This window comes from Paramormyrops kingsleyae, chromosome 6, assembly GCF_048594095.1.
Source record: "Paramormyrops kingsleyae isolate MSU_618 chromosome 6, PKINGS_0.4, whole genome shotgun sequence".
Classification (NCBI taxonomy): Eukaryota; Metazoa; Chordata; class Actinopteri; order Osteoglossiformes; family Mormyridae; genus Paramormyrops; species Paramormyrops kingsleyae.
Genome location: NC_132802.1, coordinates 362872 through 381596, shown reverse-complemented (window position 1 = coordinate 381596; position 18725 = coordinate 362872). Strand labels below are relative to the sequence as shown.

The following is an 18725-nucleotide window of genomic DNA, read 5'->3' as shown; positions in this document are numbered from 1 at the left end:
TCTGTACAATTCAAACTGGTGACAATAACAGTCAAATGTGTAGCGGGACAGATACGACGAAATTGGAAAAGCATGTAAAAGTAAACAAATTTAAGAAACGTGATAAACCGAGATGAAAGTCTAGTTCTAACTTACACCGATTCAGTTTACCTTTAGTATTATTTTTTTTTTGTTGTAGGGGGACAGTCCCTCATGTATTTATTGATATTGAAGGAGACGCATGGGTAATGCATTGACAATATGTAGACATGCAGTTTCTTTATCTAGGGAAGACGTTGATGATGCCAAATGTAATAAATCAATGTCAATCAGCAGAAACTGCATTCACAGAAGTGATCCGTCCAGCGGAAATTGGACACTTCAGCAGTTTCTCAGAAATAATCAGGAAGTAATAAGCCACTGTTTCATGCCAAAGGTGAAAAAAGAAAAAGTATCTGTATGCCTGATGAATCACAGGGGAAGCCAAACAGCAGGGAGGTAGGGTTACCTTATAGATAAAGGGATAGGCAGGTTATTCTAGGATCATATAATTAACAGGAACTGAATATCCTAGTGCTTTAAAACAGCTGTACAAACGCTCTTTTTTTTGTTAGTTTCTTAAAGCAAGGTAGTGGCCAAAATACACTAGAAACAATTTAACCAAAATAACACATTTCAAAATGTATATCAACACCGTGGGTATTATGTAATAAGTACATTGATAAAGTATAATATGGCATTTAGGATGGTAAGCGATGGCTTTGAATCAGGACATACGGGATATAATCTGAATTTCCCCATTCAAATATCCAGGAGCATAAAGTAGAAAATAAGTAAGCTGATTTGGAGCAAAGCATCAGCTTGAAAATGTAAAACACAATCTGTAAAAAAAGTGGGCATTTTTGCAGAGGACAAATTGATTAAACAATCAGTAATGCAAGAAGGTGCTGGGGATTTTTATAAATAAACTGTAGATAAATGCAAATTCTGTTGGACTGGGAGACGTTTATCTTGTTATAAGCATTTAAAGGTACACTTTAAGGCACTTGTGAACAGCTTTAGTTTGATGTATTGAAGGGTTCTTTCAGAATAACTCATTTTGCAGAATGAGTGAAAGAAATATCTTGTGATCAGCTCTACGAAAGGAACATATCAGTTCCTGATGCGGAATGAGATGATTGGGAGCCAGGGTTTGAAAAATAATGCAGTCTGGGTCCCAGGGGTGAGGGGGTTAGGGAGGTGGATCTCATCAATCACACATAACATACAGGAGGCTTGTTTTCTGGAGAATAGTGTTAAAGGAGAGTTCATGTCAATTAATTGATATGAACGTGCCTTACTGAATGAATTGAGGTCTATATCATAAGAATATTACAGAGCAGTAAAATATTATGGGTATGAAGTATGTAATTTAAGGTGATTTGTAACCAAATGAGAATAAAAAATTTTTAAAAGAGAAATGCTTGATATCAACACACACCATTACAAGCCAACATCAAACACTTGTTTTCATAGCCAGATTTGACTTTGAAGTGTTCCTATGGACACTATTACTATTACTGATACCGTCCCCATAAGCTGTTTAATATTTTTTTACTAATGACGTTATGTGAAACGTTAGTTACACCTAATGGGCAAGAATAGGTTAATATGAAAGAAACCCAACCTTTAACATGGCCAGAGTAGCACAGCCTACGCTTATATTTAATAGGTTTCATGCAGTTATCTTTACAGGTTGCAGTTTTGGAATACTTTTTTTAATGTATAATGATCATTGTTTTGATTTTCTAAATGATATATTGCCTGCGCACAGTCCTTCCCAATACTGCGTAGTCACACGCACACAACGTGAATTCAAACTGCTGCCAGTAAAACTATCCTGCAGTCAAAACTCTACGTGAATGCTCTAACTCCCTCTCTGTCACACAGCAGACACTAATAATAGCACGTTCAAACTGAATTAAGGATGCACTTGTCCCACAGACATTTTCAACTGCTGATTTTTGTTTTCATTCAGGTGACTATTTAGCTTAAAATTTTATTTTTAGCTTTTAAAAAAACTACGAAGGTCCGGACCTTGGTGTCCTGATATCTGGCTGGGCCTGATTGGCAGTGCTCCCCAGACAGATGTATCCACTCAGGATGATCTCACATGGATAACAAGGCACAGGACAGCACATACATCCAGATGGAAACGGTAACTCAAGGTGGTGGTGTAATCCAACTGAGTGTGAGAAACCTATGAACAAACGGATGATCGCCATCTTCCCGACATCTTTCATGTTCATTTTTAAAGGGCACGCTCGATCCCTATCTCTTCCCAGCAGCCCCTGCACTATCCAATAATGTTATACTGCCAGGGCAACTGGGAGATGTAGTGCATTTTAAATAGAAGAGGACAGCGCAGGAAAATTAATTTCCGCTTAGTAAGGGGAAAGAAGTATATTTGCATATTTAATATGTTTTGTAATATTTCGAGACTTATGGCGAAGACCAAGACAGAATGGGTTCAAAACCGAGATGAGGCTGAGATCAGGTAGTGCAGTCTTGAGCCTGGTCTCAAGACCAAGACCGCATCTCGAGAACTACAACTCTGGCAAATGCATCTTTGCTCAGCTTACTCCTGTTCTCTCCTGCCTTCAGGTCAATCAAGGTGGAGGTCTACGATTGGGACCGAGATGGCAGGTGAGGAGACAGATGCAGGCTGAGCTGGAGTGAGAGCAGTGTGTGTGTAAAATAGCCTTTAACGAGCCTGAGCTCATTGGCTTTCATCTCCTGTGCTTCATAGCAGAGATGTCCTGTCTTATGTGGCTGCTGTCTCTGTCTGCATGGGCAGGGCCCTGCATCTCACTAGCTGAAGTTTGCTTGAAGGTCCTTAGGAAGATTTCCTAGATAGTAATTAATGCATTACTTCTGACGCCTTGTGTGCAGATGCCTTCTGAGTGCTATTTGCAAGTCCAACAGTCACCAGTCATTAATATTCAAGATGCAAGTAAGAGGCTCTGAATACTGAAGTGTGGCCCCCTTTAAATCCTCCTCTAAGCTATTCTATTCGGGGGGGGTCACGAGATATCAGGATGCAGAGGCACGTTCATCTGTAATTCCAACATCCTGGTGAGAGTGACGGGAGCCCTTGTGTGTCCCTTTTGTGTTTCAGCCACGACTTCATTGGCCAGTTCAGCACCAGCTACAGGGAGCTGGCCCGGGGCCAGAGCCAGCTAAATATGTACCAGGTGAGCTCTGCTGCTCAGCTGATTCCCACACAGCCTTTTTAGCTCAAATAAGTTCCACATTTCCATCCTGTCATCACAGGTAGGTAGGGAAGGGAGGGTGGGGTGTGGTGGGCTAACCCTAACCCTAACCCACATTTCTGTCTGACACGCTGGCATCCTCTGTTCGCCTGTGTGCGTCTGACACGCTGGCATCCTCTGTTCGCCTGTGTGCGTCTGACACGCTGGTATCCTCTGTTCGCCTGTGTGCGTCTGACACGCTGGCATCCTCTGTTCGCCTGTGTGCGTCTGACACGCTGGCATCCTCTGTTCGCCTGTGTGCGTCTGACACGCTGGCATCCTCTGTTCGCCTGTGTGCGTCTGACACGCTGGCATCTTCTGTTCGCCTGTGTGCGTCTGACACGCTGGCATCCTCTGTTCGCCTGTGTGCGTCTGACACGCTGGCATCCTCTGTTCGCCTGTGTGCGTCTGACACGCTGGCATCCTCTGTTCGCCTGTGTGCGTCTGACACGCTGGTATCCTCTGTTCGCCTGTGTGCGTCTGACACGCTGGCATCCTCTGTTCGCCTGTGTGCGTCTGACACGCTGGCATCCTCTGTATGCCTGTGTGCGTCTGACACGCTGGCATCCTCTGTTCGCCTGTGTGCGTCTGACACGCTGGCATCCTCTGTTCGCCTGTGTGCGTCTGACACGCTGGCATCCTCTGTTGGCCTGTGTGCGTCTGACACGCTGGCATCCTCTGTTCGCCTGTGTGCGTCTGACACGCTGGCATCCTCTGTTCGTCTGTGTGCGTCTGACACGCTGGCATCCTCTGTTCGTCTGTGTGCGTCTGACACGCTGGCATCCTCTGTTCGCCTGTGTGCGTCTGACACGCTGGCATCCTCTGTTCGTCTGTGTGCGTCTGACACGCTGGCATCCTCTGTTCGTCTGTGTGCGTCTGACACGCTGGCATCCTCTGTTCGCCTGTGTGCGTCTGACACGCTGGCATCCTCTGTTCGCCTGTGTGCGTATGACACGCTGGCATCCTCTGTTCGCCTGTGTGCGTCTGACACGCTGGCATCCTCTGTTCGTCTGTGTGCGTCTGACACGCTGGCATCCTCTTCGCCTGTGTGCGTCTGACACGCTGGCATCCTCTTCGCCTGTGTGCGTCTGACACGCTGGCATCCTCTGTTCGCCTGTGTGCGTCTGACACGCTGGCATCCTCTGTTCGTCTGTGTGCGTCTGACACGCTGGCATCCTCTGTTCGCCTGTGTGCGTCTGACACGCTGGCATCCTCTGTTGGCCTGTGTGCGTCTGACACGCTGGCATCCTCTGTTGGCCTGTGTGCGTCTGACACGCTGGCATCCTCTGTTCGCCTGTGTGCGTCTGACACGCTGGCATCCTCTGTTCGCCTGTGTGCGTCTGACACGCTGGCATCCTCTGTTCGTCTGTGTGCGTCTGACACGCTGGCATCCTCTGTTCGCCTGTGTGCGTCTGACACGCTGGCATCCTCTGTATGCCTGTGTGCGTCTGACACGCTGGCATCCTCTGTTCGCCTGTGTGCGTCTGACACGCTGGCATCCTCTGTTCGCCTGTGTGCGTCTGACACGCTGGCATCCTCTGTTGGCCTGTGTGCGTCTGACACGCTGGCATCCTCTGTTCGCCTGTGTGCGTCTGACACGCTGGCATCCTCTGTTCGTCTGTGTGCGTCTGACACGCTGGCATCCTCTGTTCGCCTGTGTGCGTCTGACACGCTGGCATCCTCTGTTCGTCTGTGTGCGTCTGACACGCTGGCATCCTCTGTTCGCCTGTGTGCGTCTGACACGCTGGCATCCTCTGTTGGCCTGTGTGCGTCTGACACGCTGGCATCCTCTGTTGGCCTGTGTGCGTCTGACACGCTGGCATCCTCTGTTCGCCTGTGTGCGTCTGACACGCTGGCATCCTCTGTTCGCCTGTGTGCGTCTGACACGCTGGCATCCTCTGTTCGTCTGTGTGCGTCTGACACGCTGGCATCCTCTGTTCGCCTGTGTGCGTCTGACACGCTGGCATCCTCTGTATGCCTGTGTGCGTCTGACACGCTGGCATCCTCTGTTCGCCTGTGTGCGTCTGACACGCTGGCATCCTCTGTTCGCCTGTGTGCGTCTGACACGCTGGCATCCTCTGTTGGCCTGTGTGCGTCTGACACGCTGGCATCCTCTGTTCGCCTGTGTGCGTCTGACACGCTGGCATCCTCTGTTCGCCTGTGTGCGTCTGACACGCTGGCATCCTCTGTTCGCCTGTGTGCGTCTGACACGCTGGCATCCTCTGTTCGCCTGTGTGCGTCTGACACGCTGGCATCCTCTGTTCGCCTGTGTGCGTCTGACACGCTGGCATCCTCTGTTGGCCTGTGTGCGTCTGACACGCTGGCATCCTCTGTTCGCCTGTGTGCGTCTGACACGCTGGCATCCTCTGTTCGCCTGTGTGCGTCTGACACGCTGGCATCCTCTGTTCGCCTGTGTGCGTCTGACACGCTGGCATCCTCTGTTCGCCTGTGTGCGTCTGACACGCTGGCATCCTCTGTTCGCCTGTGTGCGTCTGACACGCTGGTATCCTCTGTTCGCCTGTGTGCGTCTGACACGCTGGTATCCTCTGTTCGCCTGTGTGCGTCTGACACGCTGGTATCCTCTGTTCGCCTGTGTGCGTCTGACACGCTGGTATCCTCTGTTCGCCTGTGTGCGTCTGACACGCTGGTATCCTCTGTTCGCCTGTGTGCGTCTGACACGCTGGTATCCTCGCCTATGTGTGTCTGCATTGGGAGGATGTGCTGATGGGCAGTCGCAAGCTGGCCCACTTAAGATGCTGCTCAGCCCTGTGGGGATCTAGTGGTGTGTATGTGGTACGTCCTGTCTGCGAATGTAATGTGTCCCTGTCAGCATACGTACACTCGTAATGGGACGGCAGAAGGTGGATCCCATCCCCCAGCCATCATGTTGTCAGGAATGTAGATTCTAGCTAAGTACTCATGTTGTCAGCCATGTGCATAACACTGTGGGTGGGAAGAGCTGTACTGCTTACATGCACGGTGCCGCTCACCAAGGCTAATAAAAGCATTAAGGACTGACATTTTTGAGAATCAGACCCTGCGGTTTTCAATTAAGACCAGCAGCTTAACCATTAAAACCGGTTTTCCTCTGCAGTCCAGAGCCCAGATAAAGCAGATCCAGGCTAGAGAGTCTGTTTTAAAAATCCCTTTTGTTTTTACATTGAAAACAGGAATCCGGTCCAAAATTTTTTTGACATGTTCTGAGTTGGTGATAAAATAATAAAGCTGTAACGCAAGTTGTTGTTCTCAAAATGAACACAGTGTGATGGATGTAGAACTTTTCTTTTTTTCTACTGACCATCCACTCATTCATCCATCTACCTTCCACAACCACCAGTTGGCATGGGCTGAGGTGAGGCTGTGGACCGTCCCAGGAAGCACAGGGCAGGAGGCAGGGGGTGAAAAGGAGCCAATGGTTGCTTGTAGATTGGCATAAAGATACTGTTATGTCACAATAAAAAAAAGTTTACAGAAAAAGGAAGAAGACAGCAGACAACAGGTTCAGGCTGACCCCGAGCTGAGGCTGCCAGTCATGGAGGCACACGGTCACTTGCACAATGGCTCCAGCAGTAATAGGCTGGGAAAGCACTGGGCTGGGCAGTGATAGGCTGGGACAGCAGCAGGCTGTTCAGTGATAGGCTGGGACAATAGCAGGTTGGGCAGTGATAGGTTGGGACAGCAGGGGATTGGGCAGTGATACGCTGGGACAGCAGGGGGCTGGACAGTGATAGGCTGGGAAAATACCGTGCTGGGCAGGCCAGTTGCATCTGGCCAGTACAGTGCATCAAGGCAGCCCAGGTGCATCAGGCCAGCCAAGGTGCATTAGGGCAGCCCAGGTGCAGCCCCTCGGTCAGTAGATGCATTGTGGGAAGTACAGACTGTACTTCACTTCTGCTGCAGTGCAAATAGACAGTAGCTCATCTTCATCACTGTTTCATTTCTGTTTGGCCTTTAGGTAGTGAATCCCAAAAAGAAGATGAAGAAAAAGAAGTATATAAATTCTGGAACAGTGAGTATTTAGCTGTAGGATTTATAATATTCCAGACTCTTTGGTGTCTTCTGGTATTATGTCTGTGAAGATGAGGTGATTATAGTCCAGTCTGAGAAACTCTTGCCATATAACTCCCCCAATATTAAAAAAAACAGAATAATCTGTAGTACTACAAATACATTCAACAGCAGACTCCATACTGCAATTCCATGTACAGAAATTATTTCAGCCATCTACTAATCACTACACAGCAGTACTGTGCTCTGTCCTGTAATTCTGTATGTACTACACTGTACTACAAACTAATACACTGTAGGTACAAACTGTATCACAGGAGTTGCAGTCAGTTAAATTCAGTTCAACATACTATACCCCTAAATTGGTTCAACCTGAACTTAAAATATTTTCTCTCATTTTTTTCTAACTTTTATATTGACTTTTTTGTACTTTTTATCTCTGTATTTATAACTTATTTTGTTAATGTTAATTTGGAAATCCATGTTTATTGCACAGTCTGGAGTAGCTGCAATTTTGTTTCACTGCTGGTGTACCAGTACATTCATACCAGTGGCAAATGAAAATTTTAAATTAATCAAGCTGTTTCAGTAGCATATGCTATATCTTGCACACTCCACTGCAATAATAATTAAACCACAGCAGACTGCAATGCATATTGCAGCATTGAGCACTATGTTGAGTTCTTACCCTGATCTTAACCAAAGGTTGATGTGTAGTTAATGTTAGAGCATCTCTCAGAGCTGTCTGTGTTAATAAGGTTCCTGCTCTGTCTTTGCCACATGCTGTTCCTCTGTTATCTAGGATGATTTTATTAACCAAATGTCATGTTGAATAACATTACTGCTATCTCTGCTGCCAAGGTTACTTTCTCACAGGTAATTCCATCATACTGTGTGAACGAATCTACCTCCTACTGTCACAGTACTAACTAGCTATAGTGTGAATTCTAGCATGAGTCTTGGACTAAGTTCCAGTATAAGTTCTTGTAGGAAATATCCAGGGTTGGGCTCTAAGGATGCTTTCCCATAATGCTTAGCCATCCATCCATCTGTCTTCATACTCTGTATGTGGAGCTTTTCAGAGTTTCAGGGAGCAGCCTATGACCTGTCCCTGGCAGCATAGAGCACATGTTTAGCATGCTCTCTCAGTACTGCCTGAATGGTTAGGGTCAGGATGACTGCCTGAATGGTTAGGGTCAGGGTTACTGCCTGAATGGTTAGGGTCAGGATTACTGCCTGAATGGTTAGGGTCAGGGTTACTGCCTGAATGGTTAGGGTCAGGGTTACTGCCTGAATGGTTAGGGTCAGGATTACTGCCTGAATGGTTAGGGTCAGGGTTACTGCCTGAATGGTTAGGGTCAGGATTACTGCCTGAATGGTTAGGGTCAGGGTTACTGCCTGAATGGTTAGGGTCAGGGTTACTGCCTGAATGGTTAGGGTCAGGGTTACTGCCTGAATGGTTAGGGTCAGGGTTACTGCCTGAATGGTTAATCTGTTCCTTCTCTCCTCTACTCTGCAGGTGACACTGCTGTCATTCTCGGTGGAGTCAGAGTACACCTTCCTGGACTACATCAAAGGAGGGTGAGTCAGACAAAGGAAGAGACATTTGCGTACAAACATTTCCTTTGTGATCTCATATTAATGCTGTGCTGGAGTCCAGCCCTCCTATGCCAGTCTGTAAAGAACAGTTATGCACAGGCAGGAATGGACAGTAACAGCCAGCAATGTAAGTCAGGAGTCTGAGATTATCTCTCCTTGGCTGCAGGTTGGGCGAAAATGGATTCTGACAGATTGAAACGAAAGAAAAGAAAGAGCCTTTGTTTTTTGTCGTATTAGAGGTCTCAGAACACTCAGAGCAGCGCAGACTCGATTCCGTATGTTCTGGGTTCCCGCAATGACGAGGGGAAGCTCTATGGACACTCGTGGTCAGCACATTACTGCAGCTTGGCATCTTATGATTGTAGTTTTCCTGTTTCCACTCAGCAAAGTCACATTCTCTGTGACTTCACTTCTGCCCTTCAGCTTTTTTTAAATTACTTGGCAACAGTCCTGCTAAAGATGTGCAGCAGGTGTTGTGCTTTGGTCTGCACACATTTCCATGCTCTGAAAGGGAATTCACTGCCTCATCCATATGTATGCAGTCTTCTGGTGTATGACTTTCCCTCATTCTGACTGGTCTTTCTCTCTCAAAAGAGCTGCACTTTGCCGAAACTTCTTTTTTCCCTGTGGATTGGAGTAAATAGAAATTTTTATTTACTTTATGCTACTGAAATAAGGGGTTGCCTCAAGCTAGCAGCCAGTAATGCCACACATTTTTTATTGGAAACCCTGCAGAGGCCGATTAAATACATCAGGGTTTACCTATAGAGGGGAAAGAGTGCCATTGTTGATGGTCTTTTTGTGCTGGGCCACCATAAGTGAGTTGACCTTTAAGTTCTGCATGCACACAGGCTTATGCTTTCAGTGACATTTAGGTCACTGGGAAAACAACTGCCCAGTTCTCATGGCACACTTGGACTTTTTGACTGCAGATGCCGTAGGAGGCCAAGATGTGAGGCATGTGACTGCATCTCGCTTAAAGCGCAGCCACTTGCAACCATGCACTGGGCCATGGTAAATGTACAGAAATATGTTTGGACTAGAGAAAAGCTTATCAATGATTCATTGATCAATTAAAATAAAACAATTTAAATAAGCTGGCAGTATTAAATTATTACCCAATTGTGCCACTGGATGTTTCAATGGAATTTTACAATTTTATTGCATGTTTTTTTTTAAGTACTTTTACGTAATCTCTCACACATGGAGCTGGCTGTCACTGTTGGGAACAGGAGCTTTTTCAGAAGTCCAGCTCCACCACAGTTACATGTCACCTAAGGAATTCCTAGCAATGCTTCAGGGGTGTTTCATGCTCTCATGTCATGATATGCTCTTCAGTGAAAAAGGCTTTTGTTAATTAAAAGCTGGTCTGCTGACCTGGCAGCCGTCTGCACCTGAGATGCCGATGACAGCGGACATTCCAGCCACTTGCTCTGCCTCGTGCCACAGTTCAGAGGCAGCCTTTTACCCGAGAGGGGATGGATTTTTTCTCCGTTCGAAGGTCAGGGGTTTGCTGCTCAGGACTTTTCCTGGGTTTTCTCCCTGACATTAGTTGATATTGTTCAAATGCAGCAATCGTTCCATCTCTAGCTGGCCACGATCTCTGGAAAAGTTGGTCACTGTGAGCAGAGCAGTGATGGCAGAGGAACGAATTTCCCTTAATTAGTCTCACACAGAAATGTCAGTCTGCCTTTGAGTCACCCAGCAATCTGTGATTAGAAGCTCATTGGTCATATCTGCGGCTTCCTGTATGGTGAGGAAATAAGTTTTTCTTTCAAATGTGTAGGAACTGTTTAATAAGTTTTTCAGTGAGTGGTTTTTATGACTTTTTTAATGGGGCGGAATGGCTCTCTGGGTCAGAAAGAGGCAGCAGACATATTCATGTTTGAACTAGAAAGGTTAATAAAAAACCTGTCACCTTTTCACAGATGTACATTGAATATTATTGCTTCATAACTCTCATACTGAAATGAATTTCCTTGAGCTCTTTTGCTTTCATTCCATTAATGATTAGTGGAAACAGACAGGACTCTCTTAATTTAGGGAATGAAAAGTAAGATGATACCCTCTTAAGGTAATGCCTTTAATTAAAACGATCATTTTAGTTGTTGTGACAACGTCTTTCTGGAAGCATGTTGGCCTTTGGATCCAATTGCATTCTGATTCTTTTTTTCTTTTTTTTTCTCTTTGTCATTGGCTAAATTTCAGTTCAGAATCTGTCACACAAATTGGGATTGTTCAGTTCAGTTCATCTGTTTCAATTTGATTTCAGTTCAGTTCACCACTGTACACTCATGAGCACAGTTACTTCAAAGCACTTGAAAAATATACCAAAAAATGCACAAAAGATGTAACAGTCAATGTTATATACTGTAATAGGGCTGGTCAAAAGAGGGGAGGAAATCAAAGATCATAATGGCTGGAGTATGCTAACCCTACAAAATTCAGAAGTTTGGAAAGAATGGTGCTCTTTTGTTTGGATGGACAGTGGGGATCAGCAAACTGATCTGGGGTGAGTTTCCCGAAGCCTTCTTAACGCTACGTCGTTCGTTAGTTCTATCTTTTAACACAGAATTTAAGAACGACGTAGCGTTAAGAACGCTTCGGGAAACTCACCCCTGTCCTATAAAGCTGTAAGATTGGTTTTAGTATTGCTAGAGACCAAATCAGCCCCAAACCCCCACCTCTATGGAGTCAGAATAGTGCCATATATACTTGTATGTGTACTTTCCAATTTGCACCCGTAAAATGAAATTTGCTCGCACTGAACAAAATTTTCATTTGCAAAATACTGAACAGAAATATGCGTCACATCTGTACTTGTATATGAAGATTTGTGAATGAACTTGAAAAACATTTAGCAAATACACGTCAATATTTTCTGTAAATGCAAAACCAAACATCTTCATAAAAATATTTTTTACAAAGATAGAATGGTTTTCAAGTACAAAACCTGTATTGCAAATCCAAGTCCTCTTGCAAATACCAACCTGCGAGTGCAAATTCAAACTTGCGCTCATAAATAATTTTGGCACTAACTTGCCTAGCGCTTTGCAGATAAATATTTGCTCACATAGCCACCAATGAAATTAATTCATTTTCTAGCCAATCATAAAGCTGCAGGTAAGGTAACAACCAATCCTGGCCTTCCAGGAAAAAACATGCTGAAGAAGATGAAAGTGCTAGAGCAAGAACATAAGAACTATACAATTGAGAGGAGGCCATTCGGCCCATCGAGCTCACTTGGGGAGAACTTAAATAATAGCTCAGAGTTGTTAAAATCTTATCTAGCTCTGATTTAAAGGAACCCAAGGATTCAGCTTGCACTACGTTATCAGGAAGACTATTCCATACTCTGACTACATGCTGTGTAAAGAAGTGCTTCCTTAAATCCAGTTTGAAATGTTCTCCTGCTAATTTCCACCTATGGCCACGAGTTCTTGTATTTGAACTAATGCTGAAGTAACTATTTGGTTGAACAGTATCCATACCCGTTAGAATCTTATAGACCTGGATCATGTCCCCCCCTCAGTCTCCTTTGCTTGAGGCTGAACAGATTTAGCTCAACTAACCTTTCCTCATATGACATTCCTCTAAGACCAGGAATCATTCTTGTGGCCCTACGCTGCACCTTTTCTAAGGCCGCAATATCCTTTTTAAGATATGGTGACCAAACCTGCACACAATATTCTCGGTGAGGTCTCACCAAGGAATTGTATAATCTTAGCATTACCTCCCTTGACTTAAACTCCACACACCTGGAGATATACCCCAACATCCTGTTGGCCATTTTTTATTGCTTCCCCGCACTGGCGAGAATGAGACATGGAAGCATCAACATACACACCAAGGTCTTTCTCATAATCAGCTACCTTTATTTCAGTAGGTCCCATAAAATACCTGTACTTTATATTTCTGCTCCCTACATGGAGTACCTTACATTTGTCTATGTTAAATTTCATCTGCCAGGTATCAGCCCAGTCACTAATTAAATCAAGATCCCGCTGTAGCTGCTGAGCCGCTAGTTCAGTATCTGCTACACCACCCACCTTGGTGTCATCTGCAAATTTCACCAGTTTACTGTATATATTGGTGTCTATATCATTTATGTAAATTAGGAACAATAGTGGTCCTAAAATTGAACCCTGCGGTACCCCACTATGAACGCAGGCCCACTGTGACATTGTGCCTCTTATAACTACTCGCTGCTTCCTATATGTTAACCAGTTATCAATCCAGGTCGCTATAGTTCCTAAAATACCTGTTGCTTTGAGTTTAAGTAAGAGCCTCTTGTGGGGGACAACATCAAAAGCCTTTTGGAAATCTAAGTAGATGACATCATATGCCTTCTTATCATCAACTTCCTGAGTAGCTTCTTCAAACAATTCCAACAGATTTGTTAAACAGGATCTACCTCTTCTAAATTCATGTTGGCTATTCCTCAAAATGTTATTTGAGTCCAGGTAATCTACCATTTTCTCTTTGATTATAGCCTCCACAACTTTACCAGTTATACAAGTTAGACTGATTGGCCTATAGTTTGACAAATTACTTCTATCCCCTTGTACTTGAAAACCATTCTATCTTTGTAAGAAATATTTTTATGAAGATGTTTGGTTTTGCATTTACAAAAAATATTGACGTGTATTTGCAAAATGTTTTTCACGTTTATTTACAAATCTACAAGTACAGATCACGTGACGCGTATTTCTGTTCAGTATTTTGCAAATGAAAATTTTGTTCAGTGCGAGCAAATTTCATTTTATGGGTGCAAATTGGAAAGTACACATACAAGTATATATGGCACTATTCTGACTCCCTACACCTCCCTTAACACACACTGTACTCCCAAAGAATTGGTAGGGACCAAATCAGCCCCAAACCCCCACCCCCCTTAACACACATACTGTACTCCCACAGTGTTGGTAGGGACCAAATCAGCCCAACCCCCCAGCCTCCTTAACACACACTCTACTCCCACAGTATTGCTAGGGACCAAATCAGCCCCAAACCCCCACCCCCCTTAACAAACACTGTACTCCCTCAATATTGGTAGGGACCAAATCAGCCCCCAACCCCCACCCCCCTTAACACACACTGTACTCCCACAGTATTCACATGGACCAAATCAGCCTAAACCCCCACCCCCTTAACACACACTTTACTCCAACAGTATTGGTAGGGACCAAATCAGCCCCAAACCCCCACCCCGCTTAACACACACTGTACTCCTATAGTGTTCGTTGGGACCAAATCAGCCCAAACCCCCACCCCCTTAACACACACTTTACTCCAACAGTTTTGGTAGGGACCAAATCAGCCCAAACCCCCACCCCCTTAACACACACTTTACTCCAACAGTATTGGTAGGGACCAAATCAGCCCCAAACCCCCACCCCCTTAACACACACTGTATTCCCACAGTATTGGTAGGGACCAAATCAGCCCTAAATGCCCCGCCCAAACTACTCCCACAATATTGGTAGGGCCGTATCTCTATAATCCATACCCAAATCTACACAATTGCCATGGTATCATAGCATCCATGGTGTCAGAGTTTTAGAATTGGCCCACCCTCTTTCCTGAGGTGGAGATTGTTTGGCGGGTGTGTGGCAGTTGTGTCGTGGTCGATATGGGCAGATCGGTCAGGTTTTGTCATGCTGATATCAGCCTCTTTTCACGGATGTGTCAGGCGTTTGCAAGCTTTTTATAGCTGTTATTGCAGAGGTGAAATGTGCAGCTGCACTTCTTCTGGTTGCAGTGAGTTATCAGGCATCCTGGAGTGCAATAATAATAATAATAACAGCAATACTGGCATGGAGGCATTCTGTAGTTGCTGCATGTCCCACCCTTCCTGAGAGACACGCATACAGAGTGGAGAGCAAAGTTTGAGGTCAGATGTTCATCTGCGCCCCCTTGGACAGTGTCAAGGGCCTTGCTCAAGGGCCCAAAAGTAATACCAGAGAGGCCCAGTGTAGGTCAAGTATAGGTCGGGCTGGAATAGTGGGCATGTCGAAAGGTTGGTGTGTGTGTAGAAAGGTATGTAGACAAGAAGAGAGTATGGCAAAGTGGGTGGAAGCGTGTATGTAATTTCCTTAGCACTTTCTGGAAGATTGGCAGCAAGTGTTAACAAGCACAAGACAAATATAATCAAATATGAAGCAGGCATTTAATTATAGATATATGGGTAACGCTTTACATTAACTGCACCTTCATAATGCATTCATAATGCATTCATAGAACATTCATAAGCAGCATGCAAGTACACAACAAACATTACATGATTATTCAATTATAATGCTTGTTATTATTATACAATGTTTCTTATTAATGTATATTACAGCTATTAAGGGATGTTATGATGTTAAGGTACATGATGTTTATGAATACTTAATGAATACATTATGAAGGTGTACTGAACGTTTTATGAATGCAATATAAAAGCATTATGAAGATGCAGTTAATGTAAAGCGTTATCGATATATGTTTATCATTATATCTGTCATTGCCTGACCTTTATTTTTGGGGAAGTATGTGGCTCAGTGGGCTAAGCCTCTGTGCCTCTGGTCAGAAGGTCACTAGTTCAAGCCCAGCCTCAGCAGATCTGCAGCTCCTTGAGCAAGGCCCTTAACCCGCAGCTCTCTGGGTGCTGCTATGGGTGGCTGCCCTTTGTGCCCAGCTTGCTCTCTCCTTTCTACACATAGGACCTTTGACACAGACACCTTTCCACAAACCAAGCATTCGACACACCCACCATTTGACGAGCTCACCTTTTGACACGGCCACCTTTCCACGCACCCACCTTTTGATACATCCACCTGTCCATATGCCCGCCTTTCTACACGCCCACTACTCTGTCTCCCACATCCTGTCCCTCATCCATGTGAAACCAGGGCTGGGCACCTGAAGCACCTGAACTTTGTGTGGGGTGAGTGTGTTGTGCTCAGATGTTGAATTAAATAGGATACATTTCAACATGCTAGTTTGAAAGTTTTCCAAAAGTAGGATTACTACCAGTCTTCAGTGCTAAGTAGGCATGGGTCACCTACTGTTCATTTTTTTACTTCTCCACATTGTATTGTAATGTGTGTGACCAACCAAAACACAATCTGGCTAACAGCCTGTTTAGTTGGGTGAGTTTATTATATAGTAATGTATGTTGATGAGGTGCGGCTCACCCAGCAGAAATGCCTGTCTTCTGCTATTCCCCATCCGCTGAGCTCTAATCTAATTAATTTCGGCGTGTCGGTGAGGGTCCACCAGTCATCTGGACATGAAATCCGATGATAGTTCCATAATTTTTCAGCTCGAGTATCTGAGGGTGTGTGTGGTCATCTGTTTTGTTTCTAGTTCTCATTCTGCATTAGAGAGGACACACGCCTTATGGTTGGCTGCCAAGAGATGGATCTTATATGAGTCAGCCTGCTAGCTAGCCAGCAAACAGCTGCCATGGGCTCCTTTGTCCACCTTTGTAAGCGAGTAACAGCTGTCACAGACTAGAGTGTCTATCACTGTCACATAATTACTCTATCACTACTCACATCTTACCTGCTACAAGCTGATGAAGCTGATTTGTTTGGAAATTTCTCAGCATTTTAAACGTTATTTTATGCTTTATTCCTTGCACTGAAATGAGTGCATTGAAGATGACCAAACTCAGCACTGCAGATCTACAGAATTAATACATACTTTAAATTATGAACTTATTTACCATTCAGCTCTCAATACTATTGAGCTTCTCAGGGTATCAACTTCACTGAATAATCATAATGATGGAAACACTGTCAGATGAAACTGAATCTTTATTCAAATGGAGCTTAGCAGAAGTCATTAAAAACACATCTATGAAACAATACTGCTGTCGTGGGTTATCAAAATGCACATCTCTTGAACTGTCAGTCAGCATGCAAGTGTTCTTCACACACACACCCTGTGACAAGAAAGAAAAGCTGTATTGTTTTGAGATTTATTGCTATGACTAAATTAAAGCACAAAAAATTACCCACATGATTGGTGTCCTTGGCCATCTTCTGCTTTCCTAAGAAAATGCAATGCAGGAAACAGACATTGATTAAATTTTTTTGCACTATAGATACCTTTACTATGGATTAAGATGTTTGGTATGAGCATTAAGGACTGAGCATGAGCATTTGGGTATGAGCAATTGAACTGCATTATAAATGTATCTATAGTGCATTATAGATGAGAGTTTCATAAGGCATTCATAATGCGTCATCAGGGATGGACGTAACTGGTATGCAAGTACGCATTCACCTTTTAAAACAATACGTGCTACAGACTATTGTGGTAACAGTGTAAATGCATACTTATTTTATGTGCATTTGCGCTGATATGAAAACAAAATATAATGCATTTTAATCTTTATATGCTAACTATACTTCATTTGCGGTATACAGGTTAAAATGCAAGGTATTTTCTTGTCATAGCAGCGCAAATGCACATAAAATAAGTACGCATTTGCACTTTTACAAACAATCGTCACACATATCGTTTTTAAAGGTGAATGTGTACTTACGTACCAGTTATGTCCATCCTTGTGCATTATAGACATGGCAATAATGTGTTATGCCTTTTTTATTAATATTTATAGCCATGTTTATAATGCTTTATGAATACATCATAATGCATTATGAATGTACTGTATTTATAAATTACTAAAAACATGGACTTGGGTAAAGTGTTACCAAATTTACTGGCACATTACTCTAAGGTTGTTCATCGGACACCATTTATGCAAAGTAACAAAGGAGAATGATTCGTCCTTGTAGATGAAGACACTGCATCTGGTTGTAGTCACAGCTCTCCTGATTGGCTGAAAATAGTGGCTTTATCCACTAGGCTTGAATGAGATCTGAAATCAGGGGGGTATTTTAATCAAATCCGTGGTGAGTTGGAGTGAAGGTACTGATTATTGCAGTAGATAATGCTAAGTCCTCTTTGTCATCTTTGCTGACCCCATCTTGCTCTTCATAGCTTGGAAATCACAGTGCAGGGTCAGCCAGAGTGCAACATCCATTGGGGTTGGGGGTTAAGGGCCTTGCTCAAGGGCCCACAGACCCATGGCCATTCTGCCAAGGCCAGGCTTGAACCAGCAACCTTCTAAACACAAGCACAAACACTGCCCCAATAAGTTCTTTGCCAGTCCTGTAGTCTTGGGGGATCACATACAGCAAGGTAGAAACCTGCGGTACTATGAAAGAGTCATTACTTAATGAGCTGAGATAGAACCTACCCATGAATGGAAGATAACTGTGGGGTACTATGGTGGAGTATTCACTTAATGAGCTGAGATAGAACCTACCCATGAATGGAAGATAACTGTGGGGTACTATGGTGGAGTATTCACTTAATGAGCTGAGATAGAACCTACCCATGAATGGAAGATAACTGTGGGGTACTATGGTGGAGTATTCACTTAATGAGCTGAGATAGAATCTATCCATGAATGGAAGATAACTGTGGGGTACTATGGTGGAGTATTCACTTAATGAGCTGAGATAGAACCTACCCATGAATGGAAGATAACTGTGGGGTACTATGGTGGAGTATTCACTTAATGAGCTGAGATAGAATCTATCCATGGCAGAGATGTAGCAATTTTAGCAGCAATATAAAATGTGGAGGTCTTGGATGATTTAATCACAGTGTTCTGTTCCATTGTGTGTGGTCATTTTTAAGCAGTAGTTGTGATGCGTTTGGGGGGAAATGCCCCTTCTGGATTGTTTCTGTGATTATGCACAAACAAATTATTTGAGACCTTTGAGATACTTGTATCTCAACGTATATCAGAACATATATCAGAAACATAACAGATGTCTTGTCTGTCTG

At 44.2% G+C, this 18725-nt stretch overlaps 1 protein-coding gene across 3 annotated transcripts in view; it reads left to right on the top strand.

Moving 5' to 3' along the window:
• Positions 1-18725, top strand: part of LOC111836000 (copine-5-like) — a 117719-nt gene that overhangs the window by 76077 nt on the left and 22917 nt on the right. For 2 of the 3 annotated variants that reach the window (XM_072713277.1, XM_072713276.1), the window contains 4 exons: positions 2623-2664; positions 3137-3212; positions 7225-7278; positions 8797-8858. In XM_072713277.1, coding sequence (XP_072569378.1) covers positions 2623-2664; positions 3137-3212; positions 7225-7278; positions 8797-8858 — 234 coding nt within the window. The remainder of the gene's footprint in view (positions 1-2622; positions 2665-3136; positions 3213-7224; positions 7279-8796; positions 8859-18725) is intronic. The other variant, XM_072713278.1, reaches the window with a different exon arrangement.